General features: G+C 45.2%; 1 protein-coding gene across 6 annotated transcripts in view; it reads left to right on the forward strand.

Moving 5' to 3' along the window:
- Positions 1–19806, forward strand: part of CD38 (CD38 molecule) — a 48733-nt gene that overhangs the window by 21810 nt on the left and 7117 nt on the right. For 4 of the 6 annotated variants that reach the window (XM_008274042.5, XM_089324542.1, NM_001082683.1 and 1 more), the window contains 6 exon segments: positions 6976–7105; positions 9335–9470; positions 12104–12189; positions 15414–15487; positions 17327–17419; positions 17714–17800. In XM_008274042.5, coding sequence (XP_008272264.3) covers positions 6976–7105; positions 9335–9470; positions 12104–12189; positions 15414–15487; positions 17327–17419; positions 17714–17800 — 606 coding nt within the window. 6 annotated transcript variants of the gene reach the window in all.

Raw genomic sequence — 19806 nt, forward strand, 5'->3', positions numbered from 1 at the left:
GGAGATGCCTGCGAAATACTCAGCAAAGGAAGTCCTTTGAGTGTTCATTATTGTGGTTGTTAGAATCATGACGGTAATTAGTGGCTGTTGATAAACTGGTTAACAAGGTGCAAGCAAATAAACATAAAGCAGGGGAAGTAGACGAGGACACACATGGAAGTCCTAATTCTGACCTTGTAAGTGCACAGTGAAATGCTGCTGACTTACTGCGGAACAGTTATCACCTGACCTGGGGCAGGCGTTGTCCTCGTGGCTAAGGTACCCAAGTGCCTCCGTGAGAGTGCCGGCTCCTCTCCCAATCCCAGCTTCGTGCTAATGGGCACCATGGGTGGCAGCAGGTGTCGGCTCAAGTACTGAGTCCCTGCCACCCATGTGGGACACCCAGAGTTCTCTGCTCCTGGCTTGGGCCTGGCCCGGCCTAGGCTGTTGTGGTCATCTGGGGAGTGAACCAGCAAATGGCAGATTTCTATTTCTTTCTCCTTTTTAAAGAAGTAAATTTAGAAAATAAAATGACCTTTCTGTTAGCATGAAGTTGTTACCCTCCCGATTTGAGCTCCCTGTTTCTCATTTGTAAGATGGAAGGATTTAATTAGATCCCTTAGCCTCACCCCTGGTTGATCATTAGAGTGATTTATGAGAATTATTTAACAATTTCTCATTCTGTTCTCTTCTTTCCTGGGCTGACTTGGCAGGTGTGGAGCCAGACACTGTATCTCTTTCATAATGCTTGGGCAGGTTCTCAGCTGTGGTCAGAACTGAGAGCCTGGACCAGGTGGCTTCCCACACACTTCTGGTTCAGGTGGGCATGAGACACAGTCATGTCTGAGCTCTGGGGAACAGGTGCTGGGCTGCTGGTGGCCATTTAGTCTCCCCGCCCCAAGCAGAGGCACCCCAGGAAGTCTTATGACTGAGGCTTCCTTTGAAACAAAAAGACCTCTGTCTGTCTACCTACCTACCTACCTACCTGCATATCTACCTATTTATCTTTTTTTAAAGATTTTCTTTTTTTTATTTATTTTACTTGAAATTCAGAGTTACATAGAGAGAGGAGAGGCAGAGAGAGAGAGAGAGAGAGAGAGAGAGGTCTTCCATCTGCTGGTCCACTCCCCAGCTGCCGCATCTGCTGGAGCTGTGCTGATCCGAAGCCAGGAGCCAGGAACTTCTTCTGAGTCTCCCACACGGGTGCAGGGGCCCAAGGGCTTGGGCCACCTTCTACTGCTTTCCCAGGCCATAGCAGAGAGCTGGATCGGAAGTGGAGCATCCAGGACACCAACCAGCGCCCATATGGGATGCTGGTGCTTCAGGCCAGGGCGTTAACCCGCTGCGCCACAACACTGACCCCTGTCTACCTATTTATCTATCATGTATCTACCATCTATCTCTCAACTATCACCTATCATTTAATAATTATCTATCATCTACCTATTATCTATTACCTATCACGTATAAATCATCTATCACCTATTTATCTTTTATCTTTCATCTATAATATCTATCATCTATAATTCCCAGAAATGACTCTTAATCATTGCATGCTGTTTCTCTAGTCCACTGCAGTCCTAGGTCCTTTTTATTTCAACAAGTATCTTTAAGCCAATACAAAGGCTGATGGGCACATCCAGGGTGTCTACTTTGATTTCAAGGATGAAAACAGCTTCTTAAATCCTGACTCCAAACTGCTCATGACCTCTGCATTTCTCTTACTTGTGGGGGCACTGGGGAGGCCCTCCCCTACAGGAAGGAGAAGGGGTGGGGAGATAAGTGATAGACTCTCCCATGCTGTGTCAACTCCAGCGCTCCAACCATGGACTCAACTGTTGTTTTTCTTGAACTTGGGGTTTCTTGAACACTTAAGGTAATGTTTCTTCAATTGAGGTCCGTATCTAAGAAGCATAAAAGTAATTCTGGAGTTATGTGTTTTTCATGAGACTGCATTGAGGTACTGGAGATTAAATAAGAATACAGGAGGCTGTTGAGGTGCAGTGGGTTAAGCTGCTGCCTGTGACGTTGGCATCCCCTATGAGCACTGATTCAAGTCCTGGCACTTCCCCTTCCAACCCAACTGCTTGCTAATGCACCTGGGAAGGAGGCACAGAAGGTGGCCCAAGTACTTGGGACCCTGCCACCCACGTGGGAGAGCTGGATGAAGTTGCAGGCTCCTGGTTCCAGCCTGGCCCAGCCCCAGCTGCTGTGGCTGTCTGGGGAGTGAACCAGTGAATGGAAGATCTTTCTCTCTCTCTCTCTCTCTCTCTGTAAGACTCTTTGCCTTCCAAATAAATAAATTAATCTAAAAAAACAGTAATATAGGCGTGGATATTTGGTTCAGCAGTTAAATACTCACCCGTGTCCCATTTCAGGGTACCTGGGTTGAACTCCCTACTCTAGCTCCCGACTCCAGCTTCCTGCTAATGTGGACCCTGGAAGGGAACAGGTGGTGCTGAAGTAACTGAGCTTCCACCACCACACAGCATCCCATATAGGCATCAATTAGAGCCCTGGCTCTCCACTTCTTATCCAGCTCCCTGCTAATGTGCTAATGAAAGCACACGTGGGAGACCTAGAAGAAGCTCTTGCCTCCTGGCCCAGCCCTAGTCATTGGAGCCTTTTGGAAGTGAACCAGCAAATGGAAGATATCTCTGCCTCTCTCTCTCTCTCTTTAACTCTGCTTCTCAAATAAATAAATCTTAAAAATATATATCAAAATTACTTTCTTCTTTTTAAAAAAAATTTTTTTTTGACTGGCAGAGTGGACAGTAAGACAGAAAGAAAGGTCTTTCTTTGTCATTGGTTCACCCTCCAATGGCCACCGTGGCCGGCGCACTGCGGCCGGTGCACCGTGCTGATCCGATGGCAGGAGCCAGGTACTTCTCCTGGTCTCCCATGGGGTGCAGGGCCCAAGCACTTGGGCCATCCTCCACTGCACTCCCTGGCCACAGCAGAGAGCTGGCCTGGAAGAGGGGCAACCGGGATAGAATCCGGTGCCCCAACCGGGACTAGAACCTGGTGTGCCAGCGCTGCAAGGTGGAGGATTAGCCTAGTGAGCCGCAGCACCAGCCAAAATTACTTTCTTCTATTAAAAAATTTTCTCTTTCCTGCAGAATCTTTCGTGGTGGAAATTCTTAGCCTTCCACCTTTGTCTGCCTCAAGTCTTGTCGATGCTGCTAAGGACAGAGGTAGAAGAGTTTTACTCTTAGAGAGCTGGAATCTGGAACAGAAGTTCCCGAGAAGGCCAGTGTATTCACTAATGAAATTAAAATTTGATCCCGTAAAGCAAAAGAGCTGCCAGACACCTTTTCTCTAAACTGCCCACAGTAGAGCCCCATAAATTTTGATTGACATTGAAGTACATAGTGTACCGGCTTTTTCCCCTTAAATAAAAAATGTATGGAGAAACCGGGCTTGGTGACGGTGTTCTGGCTCGGCTGTCAAAGGTGAGTGTGGATGAAGCTGAGATGTCCTGCCCAGACACTGGAGAGTCAGCGCTTTGAACCCTTCACATTTTCATGTGCAACCCAATGATTTTCAAACTTAACCGTGCAAAGAATTGCCTGGAGTGCTCATTAGAACGCAGCTTGCTGGGCCCTAACCTTCCATTGCAAGGGCACTTTAAGGAGTTCATGGAAACATGGAATGGAAAAAAAAGTTTGTTTTGCTTCCAAAGGAAAAAAAATCCATGCAAAGTACTTTCATAAAACACATTTTTCGTGATCTTTTGGAAGACCCTCCATATGCATGGATTTCAAAAGTTTTCTGTGCCAACCCTTTCATTCCAATTTTCCATGATTTTTTAAAAAAGTTTCCTCCAGATATTTACATACCAATGGTTAAGACTTTCTGAGGGAACACAATTCAACCTCTAAAATCATCCTAATGGGTATGAAGTGCAATGTTTTCCCTTGTGACTGATGAGATCAATCACCATTATGTGGCTCATGGATTACTTTCACACTCTGACAGAAAAATAGATATTAAAGTCCTTTTCCAGAGAGGGAGGAGATGTACAGTTCAGCACACACTCCCTCGGACTTACCTCTAATGGTAGAACAAGAAATGTACCATGGGACTCCAAATCCCATTAGGTTGGCATGTACCAATGCCATCTTACTAGTTAAAGTGATCAGTTTAAGCTCATAATTGATCATAAAGATAGGATTAAGTGTCAAAGGGATCTCATAAATAATACCAGTGTCTGCTAATAATAATTGATAGAATTAAAAAAGAAAGAACGATCCAACATGAGAAGTGGGATACACAGCAGGCTCATAGAAAGGCAAATGCCCTAAACAGCACTCCAGCCTTAGAATCAGCCCTTAAGGCATTTGGGTCTGGCTAAAAAGCCCATGAGAGTATCTCAGGCATGGAAAGCCAAGAAACTGTGGCAAAAAATGACCTACATGAAAGATCTTTGTGAGTGAGATCCCAACGGAAAAAATGGGCCATCAAAGAAGGAGGTACCTTTCTCTGAAGAGAGGAGAGAACTTCCACTTTGCATATGGCCTTGTCTAAATAAGGTTGGAGTTTGTGAACTCAAGAGGCTTCCATAGCCTTGGCAGCTCATAACAAGAGCCTAGGGTGATTACTGACATCATAAATAAGAGTGTCAATCGTTAACTCAACAATGGGAGTCACTGTGCACCTGCTCCCCATGTAGAACCTCTGTCCTTAATGTGTTGTACTATGAGAATTAATGGCAAAACTAGTCTTCAAACAGTACTTTATACTTTGTGTTTCTGTGTGGGTACAGACTGTTGAAATCTTTACTTAGTATAGAGTTGATCTTCTGTGTATAGAGATAATTAAAAATGAATCTTAATGAAGAATGGGATGGGAGAGGGAGTAGGAGATGGGATGGTTAGCAGGTGGGAGAGTGGTTATGGGAGGAAGAACCATTTTGATGACTGTGCTGGAGGCAGGGTTGCTTACCCGTGGTGAAAGCTGAGTCATTGCCAAATAAAAGCAAGCCCTGGGTAGTGAGCCTTTCAGCAGGATTCTGATGGGTCAATTAGGGACGCTTCTCTGGGGATGGAGGCTCCTGAAGAGACACAAGCTCACTCCGTGCTCTGCAGTGCAGGTTGACTGCTTCTTCACAACCCTCATAGCTTCACACGCAGCTGCTGGTTTTCAAGTCTTCCCTAGACCTGGTGAGATGGAGATAGAGATAAGGCAAGTTCAAACGCTGTAACGCTCATTGCTTGAACTAAAAGTTTACCATTTTTTTTCTTGAAATAACTTTTAGATTGTTGCAAGATTTAGTTAATTTTCAGAGTTTTGCAAAGTTTTTTTCCAAAGTAATTTCACCAGTGTTCTCATTGCTTTTGTGGAGGAGTGGAACTTTGGAGTTTCTTCTCTATTCTGGAAGTGAGATCTTTTTATTGGTACCTTTTGAATCTTTTATGCATCAGATTCAATTTTCCACTCAATCTAGACGTATTATTTTGAATTGGACGTTAGAAAGACAGGAGGTTGAAATAGACCCAGTTTCCAGCCTTGAATGAGCATAAACACTCTAGGCAAACAGATCTGTCCCCAGCTAACTTTCTCTTAGGGCAGGACCAGTTGGGGGCAGAGTAGGGGAGAAGATTAAGTTTTCCTTAGAGGGGTAGAGGCAGCTGCCTATGAGAACTGGGTCTTGCCTGAGTCATGACTGAAGACGTGGTTGGACCCATCTGTAAATTAGAATCTCATGGTCATGCATCCCTCGTTGCTGAAGAAAGCACCACACACAAGAGTCAGGGGGCAGCAGAGTTCCTGTAGTTCCTACTCACTCACTCCAAGAAGTGGGGATGGGATTTCAACAGGAGGTGGGGAGGGTGGCAGCTGGGCGGTGGGTATAGTGGCAGCAAGCAGATGGCACTCCGGAGAGTTCAAGGAAGGATGTGGACTCTTTTGAAGGCACTCAGAAGGCCTTGATGGTTTTATGAAGTGTGAAATGTGAGAAAAGTAGTTGTGTTTATGTGTTCTTCTCAATTTGATGTAGCACTGGTGCCTGAGCATTAATGACCAGACTCAGCACTAGCACCTAATGGACACAGATCTGAATCTTGGCAATACACTTTGCCAGCTGTGTGGACTACAGAAGTTGTATTAACCTCACTGAGATTATCTTTTGTCTGTGAAGCAGGGAGGGGAATGTCTATCTCACAAAAATGTTGAACATGGGGCCAGTGCTGTGGTGTAGCGAGTTAAAGCCCCAGCCTGCAGCGTCGACATCCCATATGGGTGCTGGTTTGAGTCCTGGCTGCTCCACTTACAATCCAGCTCTCTGCTATGGCCTGGGAAAGCAGTAGAAGGTGGCCCAAGTCCTTGGGCCCCTGCACCCATGTGGGAAACCTGGAAGAAGCTTTTGGCTCCTGGCTTTGGATCAGCTCCGGCCGTTGCGGTCATTTGGGGAGTGAACCAGCAGAATGGAAGCGTGCTCTTTCTCTCTCTCTTTCTCTCTCTCTGCCTTTCTTTCTCTCTGTGTGTAACTCTGACTTTCAAATAAATAAAATAAATCTTTAAAAAAAATGTTGTACTGTGGCATGGTTGGTCGGGCCTCTGCCTACAGTGCCGGCATCCCATGTGGTTTGCAGGTTCGTGTCCTGGCTGTTCCTCTTCTGATCCAGCTCTCAACTTGTGACCTGGGAGAGCAGTGGAGGATGGCCTGGGTGCTTGGGCCCTGTGTCCAAATGATAGACCTGGAGGAGGTTCCTGGAATCCTGGCCTTGGGTCTGCCTAGCTCCGACTGTCATAGCTGTTTTAGGAGAGCACCAGCAGATGGAGGGCCTCTCTCTCTCTGTCTCTCCCTCTCTCTGTCTGTGACTCTGCCTCTCAAAAAAATAAATAAAATCTTAAAAATATGTACAGACTGGATGTGTAAATTACCTGGTACCTAGCTACTTACTGAGTGAGATTTTTGATTGGTAATTTTGCTCCAAAAGTATCTTAAAGTCTAATGATTCATGTTTTATTTATTTTTCATGCTTTATCTCTCAGAAATCAGGATTGTAAAAAAATACTGAACACCTTCACAAGTGCATTTGTTTCCAAGGATCCTTGCAACATTACAAAAGAAGACTATCAACCACTGATTGATTTGGTCACTCAAACTGTTCCTTGCAACAAGGTAACTAAAGCAGGTTGTTGATTTTTAAATTTTAATAATTTATTTTTATTTATTTGAAAGTCTGAGAGAGAAAGAGAGAGAAGTACAGGTGTTCTATCTACTCCCCAATACCCACATGCCCATGACAGCTGGGGCTGTGGGCTAGGCTGAAGCCAGAAGCCCAGAACTCCATCTGCAACTCCCACGTAAGTGGCACTCCCTTAGGGGATGCAAGTGTCCCAAGCAGCATCTTAACTATAAAGGCCCACCCAAGGTAAGGGTTTTAAAACTGTGAATAAAAGCCAGAAGTCATAGTACCAAATTTTTATTAGGATGAAGGAAGAGGAAAATTCCAGACACTGGAATGTGAGTGTGGTTGACATGGACAGAGTTTGTGAGGCCATTGGGGAACCATGATATCATCAGGATTGAGGACATCTGGGGATGGGGGAGGGGTAAGAAAAAAATGAGGACCAAAAAAAAAAAAAAAAGAAAAAAGAAAAATTGGCCCAAGTTCAGGAAAATAACCTAAGTATCAAAGCCAACTCACAAACGCAAACAGAAGCAAACCAAGTTTATATGATTATGAAACTTTTCCTTGACCTCTGACAGCAATAAACAACAACAATGTTAATGAAATTTTGCTCTAGAATAGTGCCCTTTTTACTACAAAAGACTCTTCTTCTTTTAAAAATGATTTATTTATTTGAGAGAGCTAGAGTGAGGGGGGGGGAGAGACAGAGACAGAGAGATCTTCCATCCGCTGGTTCACTCCCTAGCTGGCTGCAGTACCCAGTGCTATTCCAGGCCCAAGCTTCATCTGAGTCTCCCATGTGGGTGGCAGGGCCTGGGAACTTTGGGCATCTTCTGTTGCTTTTCCCAGGCCATGAGCCAGGAACTGGATGAGAAATGGAGCATCCAGGACATAAACCGGTGTCCAAGTGGGATGCTGGTGTCGCAGGTGGAGGCTTTCCCTGCTACACCACAAAGCCGGCTCCTACAAAGGATTCTTCCAACCCTATTGTCTTAGACCTCCACAGCCGTCCAGCAGAGTAGGTAGGTCAGGTGTCAGCATCTCCATTTCACCAGTGAGTAAACTAAGGTCTGGTGAGTTTGGGTGACCAGGGATCGCCCAAGCTCAACAGGCCTGAAAGTGGCTGAAATGCAGATAGCACAAGACTTGCAGCCTGAAATGCTTTTAATACACAGAAAATAGGGAAAGGGCTACTCTACCATGTGTCTTTTCTGAAGTCAATGTTTAAGGCAAACATTCCATGTGCTCCAGGTTGTTTCTGGGAAGCTTTTGAATCCATCTTCAACTCCCGGCCCCTCACCCCATTGTTGGTGGGCTGGACTTATTGTGGGACTTCTCCTTGGTCCACCAAGAAAGGTGCCTTGCACGGAAGAGGTGCTCAGCACTTAAGACCCAGGCTGATGCTGTGAATATGTGACTATGTGACAGACATTGTGCCAAGAATTTACTTGCACTTACTCTCCATAGCATCCCTTCTTCATCATCGTCATCATCATCATTTTACAGTTGTGGAAAGTGAGGCCTCACCAATGCTCTGATTACCCAGGATCAAACAGTGACTTAGTGGTGATGCTGGACTGCAAGAAGGAGTGTGACTCCAGGGCCCAGGCCTGAAGCCACCACCTTCCAGTCAGCAATGATTAGATCTGTGGCCGAGAGTATGATTCTGAAGTTGCCTTGTACTAACCTGCAAGAGGAACCTTAAAGAACACCCCAGCCTTTATTATCTCTCTCTCTCTCTCTCTCTCTCTCTCTCTCTCTCTCTCTCTCTCTCTCTCCCCCTTTCTACCTCTCTTTCTCTCCCTAGGGGAGATTTGGGGAAGGTGGAAGAAATTGTGGAGTTCTTTAAAAATCAAATAGCACTTCTTCCAGAAAATAGAACGCATAAAAACTATTTTGCGGATAATTTTAGGATTCCTGGAACTCCCTGATGCTTCCTCCAGATGTGGACTGAGCTCATGTTAACTCTCAGATTTTCATCAGTGACTTGCATACCTTGTTGACTGCAACCCAGAATAATAAATTCATTTTACACTGTGACCTCAGACACACATGCATTCTCTTTGTATCTCCATCTCTCACACAGAAAGCAATTGTGAACACAATAATCTTTACATTTATTCTGATATTTTATTTCTTTACAAATATGTGGATTTATTTATTTTTTTTTACTAATAAATTGATCTCAATGACAGGCTGTGCTTATTCTTTCTTAGACTCTCCTTTGGAGCAGATCAAAAGAGCTGGCCCATCAGTACTCAGGGATCCAGAAAGAGATGTTCACTCTGGAGGACACGCTGCTGGGTTACATTGCTGACAACCTTGTGTGGTGTGGAGACCCCAGAACTTCTGGTAAGCACCTGGGCCTCACTGGGTGGCCCAGGAATGAACAGGGTGGAGGAGCCCTGAGCACTGCGAGGGCCCTGAGCAGTCAGGGTGGCTGATGGAGCTGTGGGAACCTGTACTTATATGACAACTGTACTTACATGACAACTGAAGCCAGGGGAAAACAGTGTCCCCTAGAACGTCCTTGTTTTCTTGAAAAATGGACTTTGGAAGTCGGGATTACCCAGGCCCCTTTGATTCCCTGCTTTTTTCTGAGTGTGTATCTAGCCTGTCTTTTACTGTTTGGCATTTTTCCTTCTCTCAGGGCACATTCAGGACCAAATAATGCTACAGTGAGATGGTGTCCCAGAAGGACCCAGGCCAAAGTCCTTATTTCCACAGACCCAGCATGGTAGCCCTGCACTGGCTCCTCTGCATCTCAAGCCAATCTGTGGCTTTGCCTTCATTTTCCAGGTGTAGCTTTATTTTGCCCAGAAAAACTCAAAACACTCACTTAGGAAGGTGTTTCTTTCTCTTGCCTAATTGCTCTGGCAATGTCTTCCAGTACGATGCTGGATAGAAGTGGTGAGAGTAAGCCTTCTTGTCTTGTGTCACATCTTAGAGGAAAAGACTTCAATAATGACCATATAGCGTGATGTGATCTTTGGGTTTCTCTGCACAGTCTTTATTGTCTTGAGGTACCTTCCTTCAACACCTGACTCTGGTGGGAGTTCTTATTGTAAAAGGATGTTGGATTTTGTCAGCTGCTTTCTCTACATCTAATGATATCAGCATATGATTTTGTCTTTCATTCTCTTAGCGTGATGTGTCACATTTACTGATTGGAATATGGTAAACAGTCTTGTGCCCCAGGTACAAACCCCAGTTGATCATGGTCCTTTAATGTATTGTTGATTTCAGTTTGCTAGTATTTTGTTGAGGAGTTTTGGACCTATGTTCATCAGTGATTTTGTTCATCATCATCAATATTTTTGCTTGCACTTGGAGTCATCTCCTAATATAGGCGAAAATATTGACGAAACTAAAAAAGCAACTTAAGTGTCGATGATCCTGCAAAGCTGATGAAATCACAAGTCACCTTAGAAGTCTCATGGTGTGGCCTGGCTCTGACTTTCACCCTCCTCCTCTTCCATCATTCTCCTTTATTTTTATTTACAGATTTATTTTATTTATTTGAAAGGCAGAGTGCAGAGAGAGGAGAAACAGAGGAAGAGAGCCTGAGAGATCTTCCATCTACTAGTTCTATCCTCAAATGGCCACAATGGACAGGTCTGGGCCAGGCTGAAGCTGGGAGCTAGGAACGCCATCCTCATCTCCCACGAGTGGCAGAGGCCCAAGTGCATGGACCATCTTCCACTGTCCTGCCAGGGTTTGCCTCAGCAGGAAGCTGGATAAAGGAGTCAGACCCGCACTGTGGAATGGGATACTGGCATCATAGGTGGCAGCTTAACTTGCTGTACCCCAAGTGGCCCTCATCATTCCCTTTCCAACCTGCTGCTCTGCAGTTCTGTTTGCACCTGTCAGGTTGCCTCCCACTCTCACTCTGCATGGAGCACCTTTCCCTGCCTTGTCTGTGTGAAGACACTGGGTCATCCTTCAAAACCAAGTTCAACATCAACCTTGATGCCATGCAACACCTCCCCTCCCCAACCCAAGCTGCTCTTTCTTTGGTCTACTTATGACATCGTATCGTGTGCTCTCTGAAGGCAGAAATCTCATCTGTTCCATCTGTCTGCTCCAGGACATGACACTCAGTAAATGCACATTAAGACAGATATCCATGGAAGAAGTGGCACGGAAAATATGTATTCAGGGTTGGGTGATGGCCCAGCAGTTAAATCACTGCTTGGGCCATTCACGCCCCATATTGGAGTGTCTGGATTGAGTCTTGGAACCCCAGCTTTCAACCCAGTTTCCTGCTAATGTGAACCCTTGGGGGGCAGTGGTGATGGCTCAGGACTTGGGTTCCTGCCATCTATATGGAAGACCCTGATCGAGGCCTGGACTCCTGGCTTTGGCCTTACCTGGCCTGACTTGTTGCAGGTACTTGAGGAGTGAACTAGTAGATGGAAGATCTCTCTCTGTCTCTATCTGTCTCTGCCTTTCAAATAAAGTGAAAATAATTTTTAGAAAAGAAAATTTATATTCATGCTTTATGATTATAGTACTTTAGCAAAGGCTTAGCCTGTCCCAATTGGATGAGTATGAAAAGACTTGAGATTATCTGAGCTTAAGGGTATAGGGACTTAAAGAGGTGGGGAGGAAACTCTCAAGAGAGAGAATTGTTAGGAAGCAGAGAAGTTGTTGGTGAGAGTGACCCCTGAAGGTGCAGTTTAATCCCTGGTTCTTCTGGAACTCAGGGATAACAATGGGGCTTGCCTCTGTTGGATGAAGTTTTGTTGTCATTTCCCAGAATGTTGACTCAAAACCTGTCACTGTGTTCCCATCTGGGATCTGCAGGGTAAGGAAGGGACTTGGAAGGGATTCAGGGAACACTTAGTTAAATTGGGTTGAGATGTGTCCATCCTCTATCCTCCTTCTTTGCAATGAAGCAACTGGAAAATTGAATAGCCCAGGAAGTGGACCTTATCAATGCCTTCTTTTCACTTTAATTGTCTTCTATAAACCATGTTTTTCAGAAGTGAAGGAAGAATTTTGCCCATATCGGAATGAAAACTGCAGCAGCACTGCTACTTCTGTGTTCTGGACCGTGGTTTCTCAGAAAGTAAGTACCACGCAGTGAGATTCTGGTGCTTGCATTTAACATTTGTAGAGTTGCAGATCCTTTCAGGAATGAAAGTGCAGGATTCTTCCCTGAAGAAAATGTTCAGAGCCACATGCCAGAAATTTTCACATTTGACTTCAGGGCATTCGTGGAGGGTCTGAGGGCTCCAGTTGAAGGACCCATGTCCTTACCCATGCTGCCAGGAAGCTCGGGCTTGCTTTAATCCTCTGACCCAGTTGCAGGTGATTCTTAGAGTCCTGGAATAGTTGCAATCACTAACATTTATAGGTCACTCGCTACGTACTAGGTGTAGTCTTCAGATCCTGATGTGAGCTGAAGAATTCTCTCTTCCCAAGAACACTGTGAAGTAGTGGCTGTGAGTATCATACTCCTGTTACAGATGACGACATGCAGGTGCAGGTAAACAAGCAATCACCTAAACGTACACAGTCAGCAAATGGAAGATCTGGGAGTTCACCCCAAGGTTACTCCAGGTCCAGCATCTGGGCTGGAAAACATGTGCATGCCTTGCACCCCCACCCGTTTCTGACTTCACTCCAAGCTGCATATGCCTATTTTTAAAAATGTTGCTTCTTTGCAAGTAGACAAGGAAAAAAGAAAAGAAAGGAAGGAAAAATGAAAGAAAAGAGGAGGAAAGTATATTAATTATTATTCCCCCAAATGAAACTTAGGCTCTTGAGGAGCTGGGGCAAGAAATTGGAAACTAACATTGGTTAAATGCATGTGTCTTAGTCTATTGGTGCTGCTGTAACAAAACACTTAATTTTATAATTTATAAAGAATACAAATTGATTTTCTTACAGTTCTGAAACTCAAGGTCAAGGTACTCGAAGAGTCCATGTCCAAGATGATTCCTTCTTGTTGTGTACTCAGCCTGCAAAGGGGTGAACACTGTGTCATCCCATGGCGGAAGGCAGAAGGGCAGAAAGGCCCTAGCTGGTTCCTTCAAGCTAATTCCATTCATTATAATCCCATTCACTACAATGGAGTCCCAGGGCCTAACCATCTTCTAAAGTCCCTACCTCTTAGTATTGTTGCATTGGATCTTGGATTCTCACATGGGTATTTTGGAGGAACACATCTCCAATCATAGCAGAATATTTGTGACATTCCTTAAGTCATTTCCACTTAATCCTTAGGTAGCACCAGAAGGTATAAATCTCCATGTTAAGGCTAAAGAAATTGAGACTCAATGGTGAAGTGGCTCATCCCTGGTCACTGGGCTACCAGGTAGCTAAGCTAGGATCCTAATGTAGATCTGCTTGACTTCAGATCTGTGCTCTTCAATTTTATTTTTTGCAGCTGCTTACTGGTTCTGTCTTTTATGTGGATCATTTGACTATATTAACTTTCATGCTCTTCAATTTTGTTTTTTTTGTGTCTGTTTTTTAAATAGCACATTTGATGTTTAACTTCCTGTTGGTATCTAACTGAACTTCCTTGTACTGTAAGGGGTTTCAGGCAAACCCTGGTATGGCAGACACAGGATATAGCTCTGGAGGTAGAATGAAGAGATCACATTTAAAATGGGCAGATTTCTTAGCCATTCTGACCCTAAGATTCCCCACTTGTCAAATGGAGATCACTACCTGCCTGTTCCATAGGGTTACTGCAATGTTTAAACAGGATACCAATATCCTATTAAGTAACTCGGAATCCATCTATTTAACACGTAGTGAGGACCTACTGTGTGTTGTGAAGTCAGGGGCCCTATTTAATTTTTGTTTGCTTGCCTGCTTTTTCTTAGAATAGTTCCTACATATTTCATCACTGTAAGATATGCTTTAGGGCAATGATATTGCTACAAACCTTTAAAGCCAGGAAACATTTCACATGTACCAAGCACCTACTTGTGATCCTTATTCCATCCTTAATCCTAGGAGTACAATGGTGACTGTGATTGAATATTCCCTGTTGCTGTGAACTACTTTGGTTCCTGTACCTTACTCTTTGCAAAGTGTTTGTGGATGTATGTGAATGGCCCTTTATTTCTCTGACAATCGAAGCGACATTGCTTGGTGGTTCAAATTGCTTCCAATATATGTGATCTTGAGGCAAAGTGACCCAATACTTACATTATAGGGGCTGTTGTGAATTCTGTCGTATGGGGCCCATACTTGCCACCTATTCACATTCTCTAAGTTAGCACCTGTGATAAATAATGACAGTGGAACCTCTTCAGTCCTTCATCATCCCTAACGGAAATACAGAGGCAGCACTGGATTTCACAATTCAATGTGAACTCCTTTGGTGGTGTCACTGTCACGTGCAGAAAAAAGTCTAGATGCCCTGGCAGTGTTTATGGCCCTCTAACAACTTATTGAACCCCCTCCTTACTTCCATGAGTTTTTATTGGGCATCCACTCTGTGACATGTGCCAGGTATGAGGCACCCAGGGCAGTAGAGGTAAGTGGGACAGCCCTACTCATGGCTCTCACGGAGCCCTTAGTACTGGTAGCTAAGTGGACATCAGTCTCATTGAAATGCAACCTAGTTAGATCATGTGAAGGGGAGCTGGGCTGCTGTCAGGGTTCAGGTCAGCGAGACTGGAGCTAGTCCCGGGCATCTGGGTAGGACTCCTGCTGAAAGCATGTAGATTGTTTCCGTTTTGCTCATTTTGGTTTGGCCAATGCCTAGTGAAGACTTCAGATAAATATTTGTTGTAGGAGAAATAAAACTCCTTGCTCATCTCATTCCATGATTCATTCAGCCCTCCCTTTCTCTGTGCCTTTCTAGGCCTTGGGGTCACTTTCTCTTGTCTCCTGTTTCCTTTGTCTGTGATATTCCCCTTTCCTGGATCCCTAAATTGTCCACTATGCTTCCACTAAATGAAATGTGTCTACCAGACCAAGATAGTAGGACAATACTTTGATCTTCCTCTTCTACACATTTCTCTTCCTCATCTGCACTTTGGACTGCTGAACTGCTGAATTTAGCTACCCTGTGAACAATGGCATCGGTCTTCATTGTTCAGACCCATACAGAGTGGAGTAACTGCTTCAAATACTCTGACATGAAGTGTAATCCCGCCAATGGTTTGGAATGAAAAGAAATAGAACCGGCACTCCTATACTCCAACCCTCCAGGATAGTCCTTCTTCAACCAGCTATGTACTAAGCACTGCATTGGATGGAATGCCTGGGGGCATGGTGATTAAGTTTGCATGCTGAGAAATGGCGGTCTGTTTTTTTTTTTCTTCCAAGTTTGCAGAATCTGCCTGTGGTACCGTCTATGTGATGCTCAATGGGTCCAGAACTACAGCCTTTAGCAAAGCCAGGTACTCATTTCTTTACAACCTATTTGCAAGGGTTATCACGGCCTTCTGTTGGACATTTAGTCCCTAGAAAGAACATGCTTTTCATTTTTCAGGTCAGTTCTGGAGATCTGAGCTAAAAGAGCTAAGACCTTTATTTCCTCTTAAGAGAGAGTTCTTTCAGAGTCAATGCTTCTGCCTGATTTCGCTTTTGCCTAAAATCTTTCAATGGTTCTGCAAGCCATTGTACTGTATCCAGCTGCTGCTGCTGACTGCTTGAGACCTGGTGTAATTTTCTAAGCTTTCTTTCCTGTTACACTCCACCCGGCCCATTCTCCTCCTCTGTTCACACTGTTCCCCCATACAACTTGTCTTTCCTTCTTGCTTCTGCCTGTCTCTGCCTTCACCCTCCCTAGAGGTCTGACCTGACTTTGAACTCCACCATGAAGAGTGTGGATCCCAAGATCCCAAGGAAGCAGTAGAAGTACTGTGGGGAACATCAGGAAGTGCTCTGGGCTCTTGACTTTGCTGATCTCTCTGCTTGCGTTGTCAGCAGTGGCCTGTCGTGGGTAAAGGAGGGGACGGCAGAAGTGCTTGGGCAGGGCACCTGTCCTCTGTGAGACCCTGTGTATGCGTAAGCCCTAGAGGGAACGGTGATGTGAGGGTTAACTGAGATAATGTCTGAAGAATGCTGAATTCTGTGCCTAACAGAGAAGATGCCCAATGCACTCCAGTGCTGACTCCCTCCCGTTATCCACACCCAGGGAGATGAGGCCACACCCACGCTGGCCTTCTCAGACCTCCTTCTGCGTTTATGCTATTTTCCATTTTGTTTACATTTTTGGCCTTTGTTCTCCAGTCTTTCCCCTGACGCGGCTGATTGAAAAGAGGGAGAATATATTAACCTGTGCTGGGCGCACTTGCTACCCCAAAGTGATTTTCCCTCTCTCCTGTTTTAATATTTCAACCCACAAAGAAGTATTTGTCCTTTTCACTTCTTTTGACCCCAAACTTAAAGGCTTTTGGGTGAAAGTGTTAACATTACAGGATTTTATAATCTGGGATTAAGGACCCAAGTACGTGCATCAGGTGAGGCAGCCATCAGAGCTGAGCAGGAAGGATTTAGCAGTGGGGTTGGGAGAGACCACCAGCGTCTGCCAAAGCAGAGCTTGGACTTCAATGGGCATGTGGATTGCCTGGGGATTGTTCACTTGCCTGTTAATTCAGCAGGTGGTCATGGGCTGTGGTTCTGCAGTTCTAACTCCCTCCCAGGGATGTGTAATAGGTTGGTCTAAGAACCACTCTTCAAGCTGCAAGTCATTGAAGAAGTCAGCATCAATGTGCAGATTGAGAATCTTGTTCATTCAGAGATCACCTTGCAGGGGAAGCCGTATCTGTTTCTTTCTTTTTTTAATTTATTTTATTTATTTGAAAGACAGAGTTACAGAGAGAGGTAGAGACAGAGAGAGCGGTCTTCCATCCATTGGTTCACTCCCCAGATGGCCTCAATGGCTAGAGCTACGCCAATCTCAAGCCAGGAGCCAGAAGCCTCCTCCAGGTTTCCCACGTAGGTGCAGGGGCCCAAGGACCTGGGTCATCATCTACTGTTATCCTAGGCCATAGCAGAGAGCTAGATTGGAAGAGGAGCAGCCGGGACTAGAACCGGTGCCCATATGGGATGCTGCCGCTTCAGGCCGGGGCTTTAACCTGCTGCACCACAGCTGTGTCTGTTTCTAATGTGAATCCTAGGTGATTCCCAAGGGTTCTCATCAAGGCGTCCTGCCTGCTGGCTTTTGACGGAAGGTATGGATGACCTCAGACTTCAGTTTGGGGTTGACATGTTCTCTTTCTCTTCTATTGCAGCACTTTTGGAAGTGTGGAAGTCTTCAATTTGCACCCAGACAGGGTTCATACACTTCATGCCTGGGTGATGCATGACATTGGAGGAGTTGAAAGGTATATTTCACTACTCACACTTTGTACCCAGGGGTTATTTTATGAATCAGTTCATTGAAGAACCCAGTCATAGAATGGCTTGGGAGGCTACTGGCTCAGAACATGATTCAGGCCATCCCAACAACCTCTCATTTTTATCTCTGTTCTTAGTGTAGCACCGCTTCATACCTTCCGCTCCCCTGCTCACCTGCGAGCTCACAGAGATGCGCCTCTCCTTCTGGGGAACCGAAAGGAGGGACTCAGCAAATGTTGACAGAGCTTGTTATTTTAATCCCGTCCTCTTTTTGCCCCCAGGGACTCGTGCTTAGGTTCCTCCATAAAGGAGTTGAAATCGATCGTAAACCAGAGGAACATTTCCTTTTTCTGCCAGGATGACTACAGGTAACTGATTTCTTCGTGGAGAAATGGCTGTCTTGCCATCTGTAGGCCTTTGCCCTTCTGCTGATCTGCTCTGAGCTGGGAGGGCTGTGTGACTGCTTCTTGGGCCTTGGTGGTGGTCTCAGATTGGACTAGGATGATGTCTGTCCCTACCTTAGGGTAGCTGGTGGCCTTTGCTTGGCCACTTTGGGCCCACCTTCCCTGCCAGGCTGCACAGAGTGACTTGCCCATGAGGCTGGCCCAGCCTGTGGGTGTGTGTGTCCTGGTTTCCAGGGTGAGTGACCCTGCCTCAGGCATACGGGCCTGCCATGTTTTCCTACAACCTTTCTCTCAAGTTGTGAAATTCTCGTGTCATAGAATAATTTTGCATGTGAAATGTCCTCAGTTGGTTCTGGGTATAGATGCCCCTAACACTTGGTACGTTGCTACATGGCAGTCTGCTAAGATTTATCTTTTTAGAATTAAAAAAATAAAATCTTAAAATCTTTTTCTAGTATTCCATGTTTGTTAGGAAAAGTTTAAAATTACTGACAAATATTATTTTTTTAAAAAATATTTATTTATTTGAAAGTCAGAGTTACAGAGAGAGGGAGAAACAGAGAGAAGAATCTTCCATCTGCTGGTTCACTCCATAGATGGCCACAACAGCCAGCTCTGGGCCAGGCCAAAGCCAGGAGCCATGACATTCATCTGGGTTTCCTACCTGGGTGCCAGGGACCCAAATACTTGGGCCATCTTCTGCTGCTTTTCCCAGGCCACTAGCTGGGAGCCGGATTGGAAGTGGAGCACCCAGGACACAAACCAGCGCCCATATGAGATGCCAGCTATAAGCAGTAGCTTTACCCACTATGCCACAACACTGACCCCTAAGTATGTATTTTTAAAGTCACCTGGGAGCCCACTCATTAATTTTTAAAAAATTTATTTGAAAGACATGGGTCAGGGTGGGGAGCCAGAGAAAGAGAGATAAAGAGATTTCTTCCATATGGTTGTTTACTCTCCAAATGTCCACAATAGCCAGGGCTAGGCCAGGCCAAAACCAGAAACCTGGAATTCCATCAAATCTTTCACATGGATGGCAGGTACCCAAGTATTTGAGCCGCCATCTGCTGCCTCTCAGGGTGCTCCTTAGCAGGAAGCTGGAATCGGGACTCAAACCCAGACACGGTGACATGTACTGCAGACATCAGATGTGCCATCTTAACCACTGGGCTGTAATGCCTGCTCCACCCCCATTTGTTTTTAAGTTATGTGGCCATTGATGTAGGTAGTGACTTCTTGATAGAAAAATCATTGGAGATTTTCCCATGTGCAATAGCTTAGAGCCAGACTGATGCACAGAAAAAAAGATTTTCAATGAATGTAGAAGCTGAAATGCTAGAACAGTTTTCCTGTCCCCTTTGCATCACCACTCGCTCCCACTAACCACATCACAAATGAAGAAGGCGAGTTTCAAGGGACTCTGTTGGCTCTTGCTTCCCCACCAGTCAACGGGCTCTTGTCTGGGAACTGCCAGGAAATCACGTAAGCCTTCTGTGGCAGGCAGCTTGCTGGGAAACACAAAGAGAAGAACAACTGTGAAAGAAGCCTCACACACATCGAGAAGCCTGTTACTGGAAGGGGTTTGCATGGAGACAGTAGGATACCAGAGTCCTGGGAGGCGGGAGGAAGGAAGATGAGGCTCATTCTCAACTTTCTTGTATTTTTCCCCTGTTTCTCACTAATGGCCAGAAATCCTTTATATTAAAACCCATCAACTGTGCCTACCCCAGGTTCCAGGTGAGCTCACACATTCTCTTCTGGAAAGAATAGCTTCCAGGTGGACTTGTACAGATAGTGGCCCACATAGGAAGCAAGTCATTTGTGTACCAATGCCAGCCATTGAGAGCCTCAGATCATGTGGCCTTAGATTCAGAGGCCGTGTTTGAAATCACTATTCATTTTCTCCAACCATGATGTCATACTATATTCACCATGATTTTTTGAATTATTACACCTGTAGGACCCCT

The sequence above is a fragment of the Oryctolagus cuniculus genome, chromosome 2, assembly GCF_051225735.1.
Source record: "Oryctolagus cuniculus isolate XC-2025 breed Fujian yellow rabbit chromosome 2, ASM5122573v1, whole genome shotgun sequence".
Classification (NCBI taxonomy): domain Eukaryota; kingdom Metazoa; phylum Chordata; class Mammalia; order Lagomorpha; family Leporidae; genus Oryctolagus; species Oryctolagus cuniculus.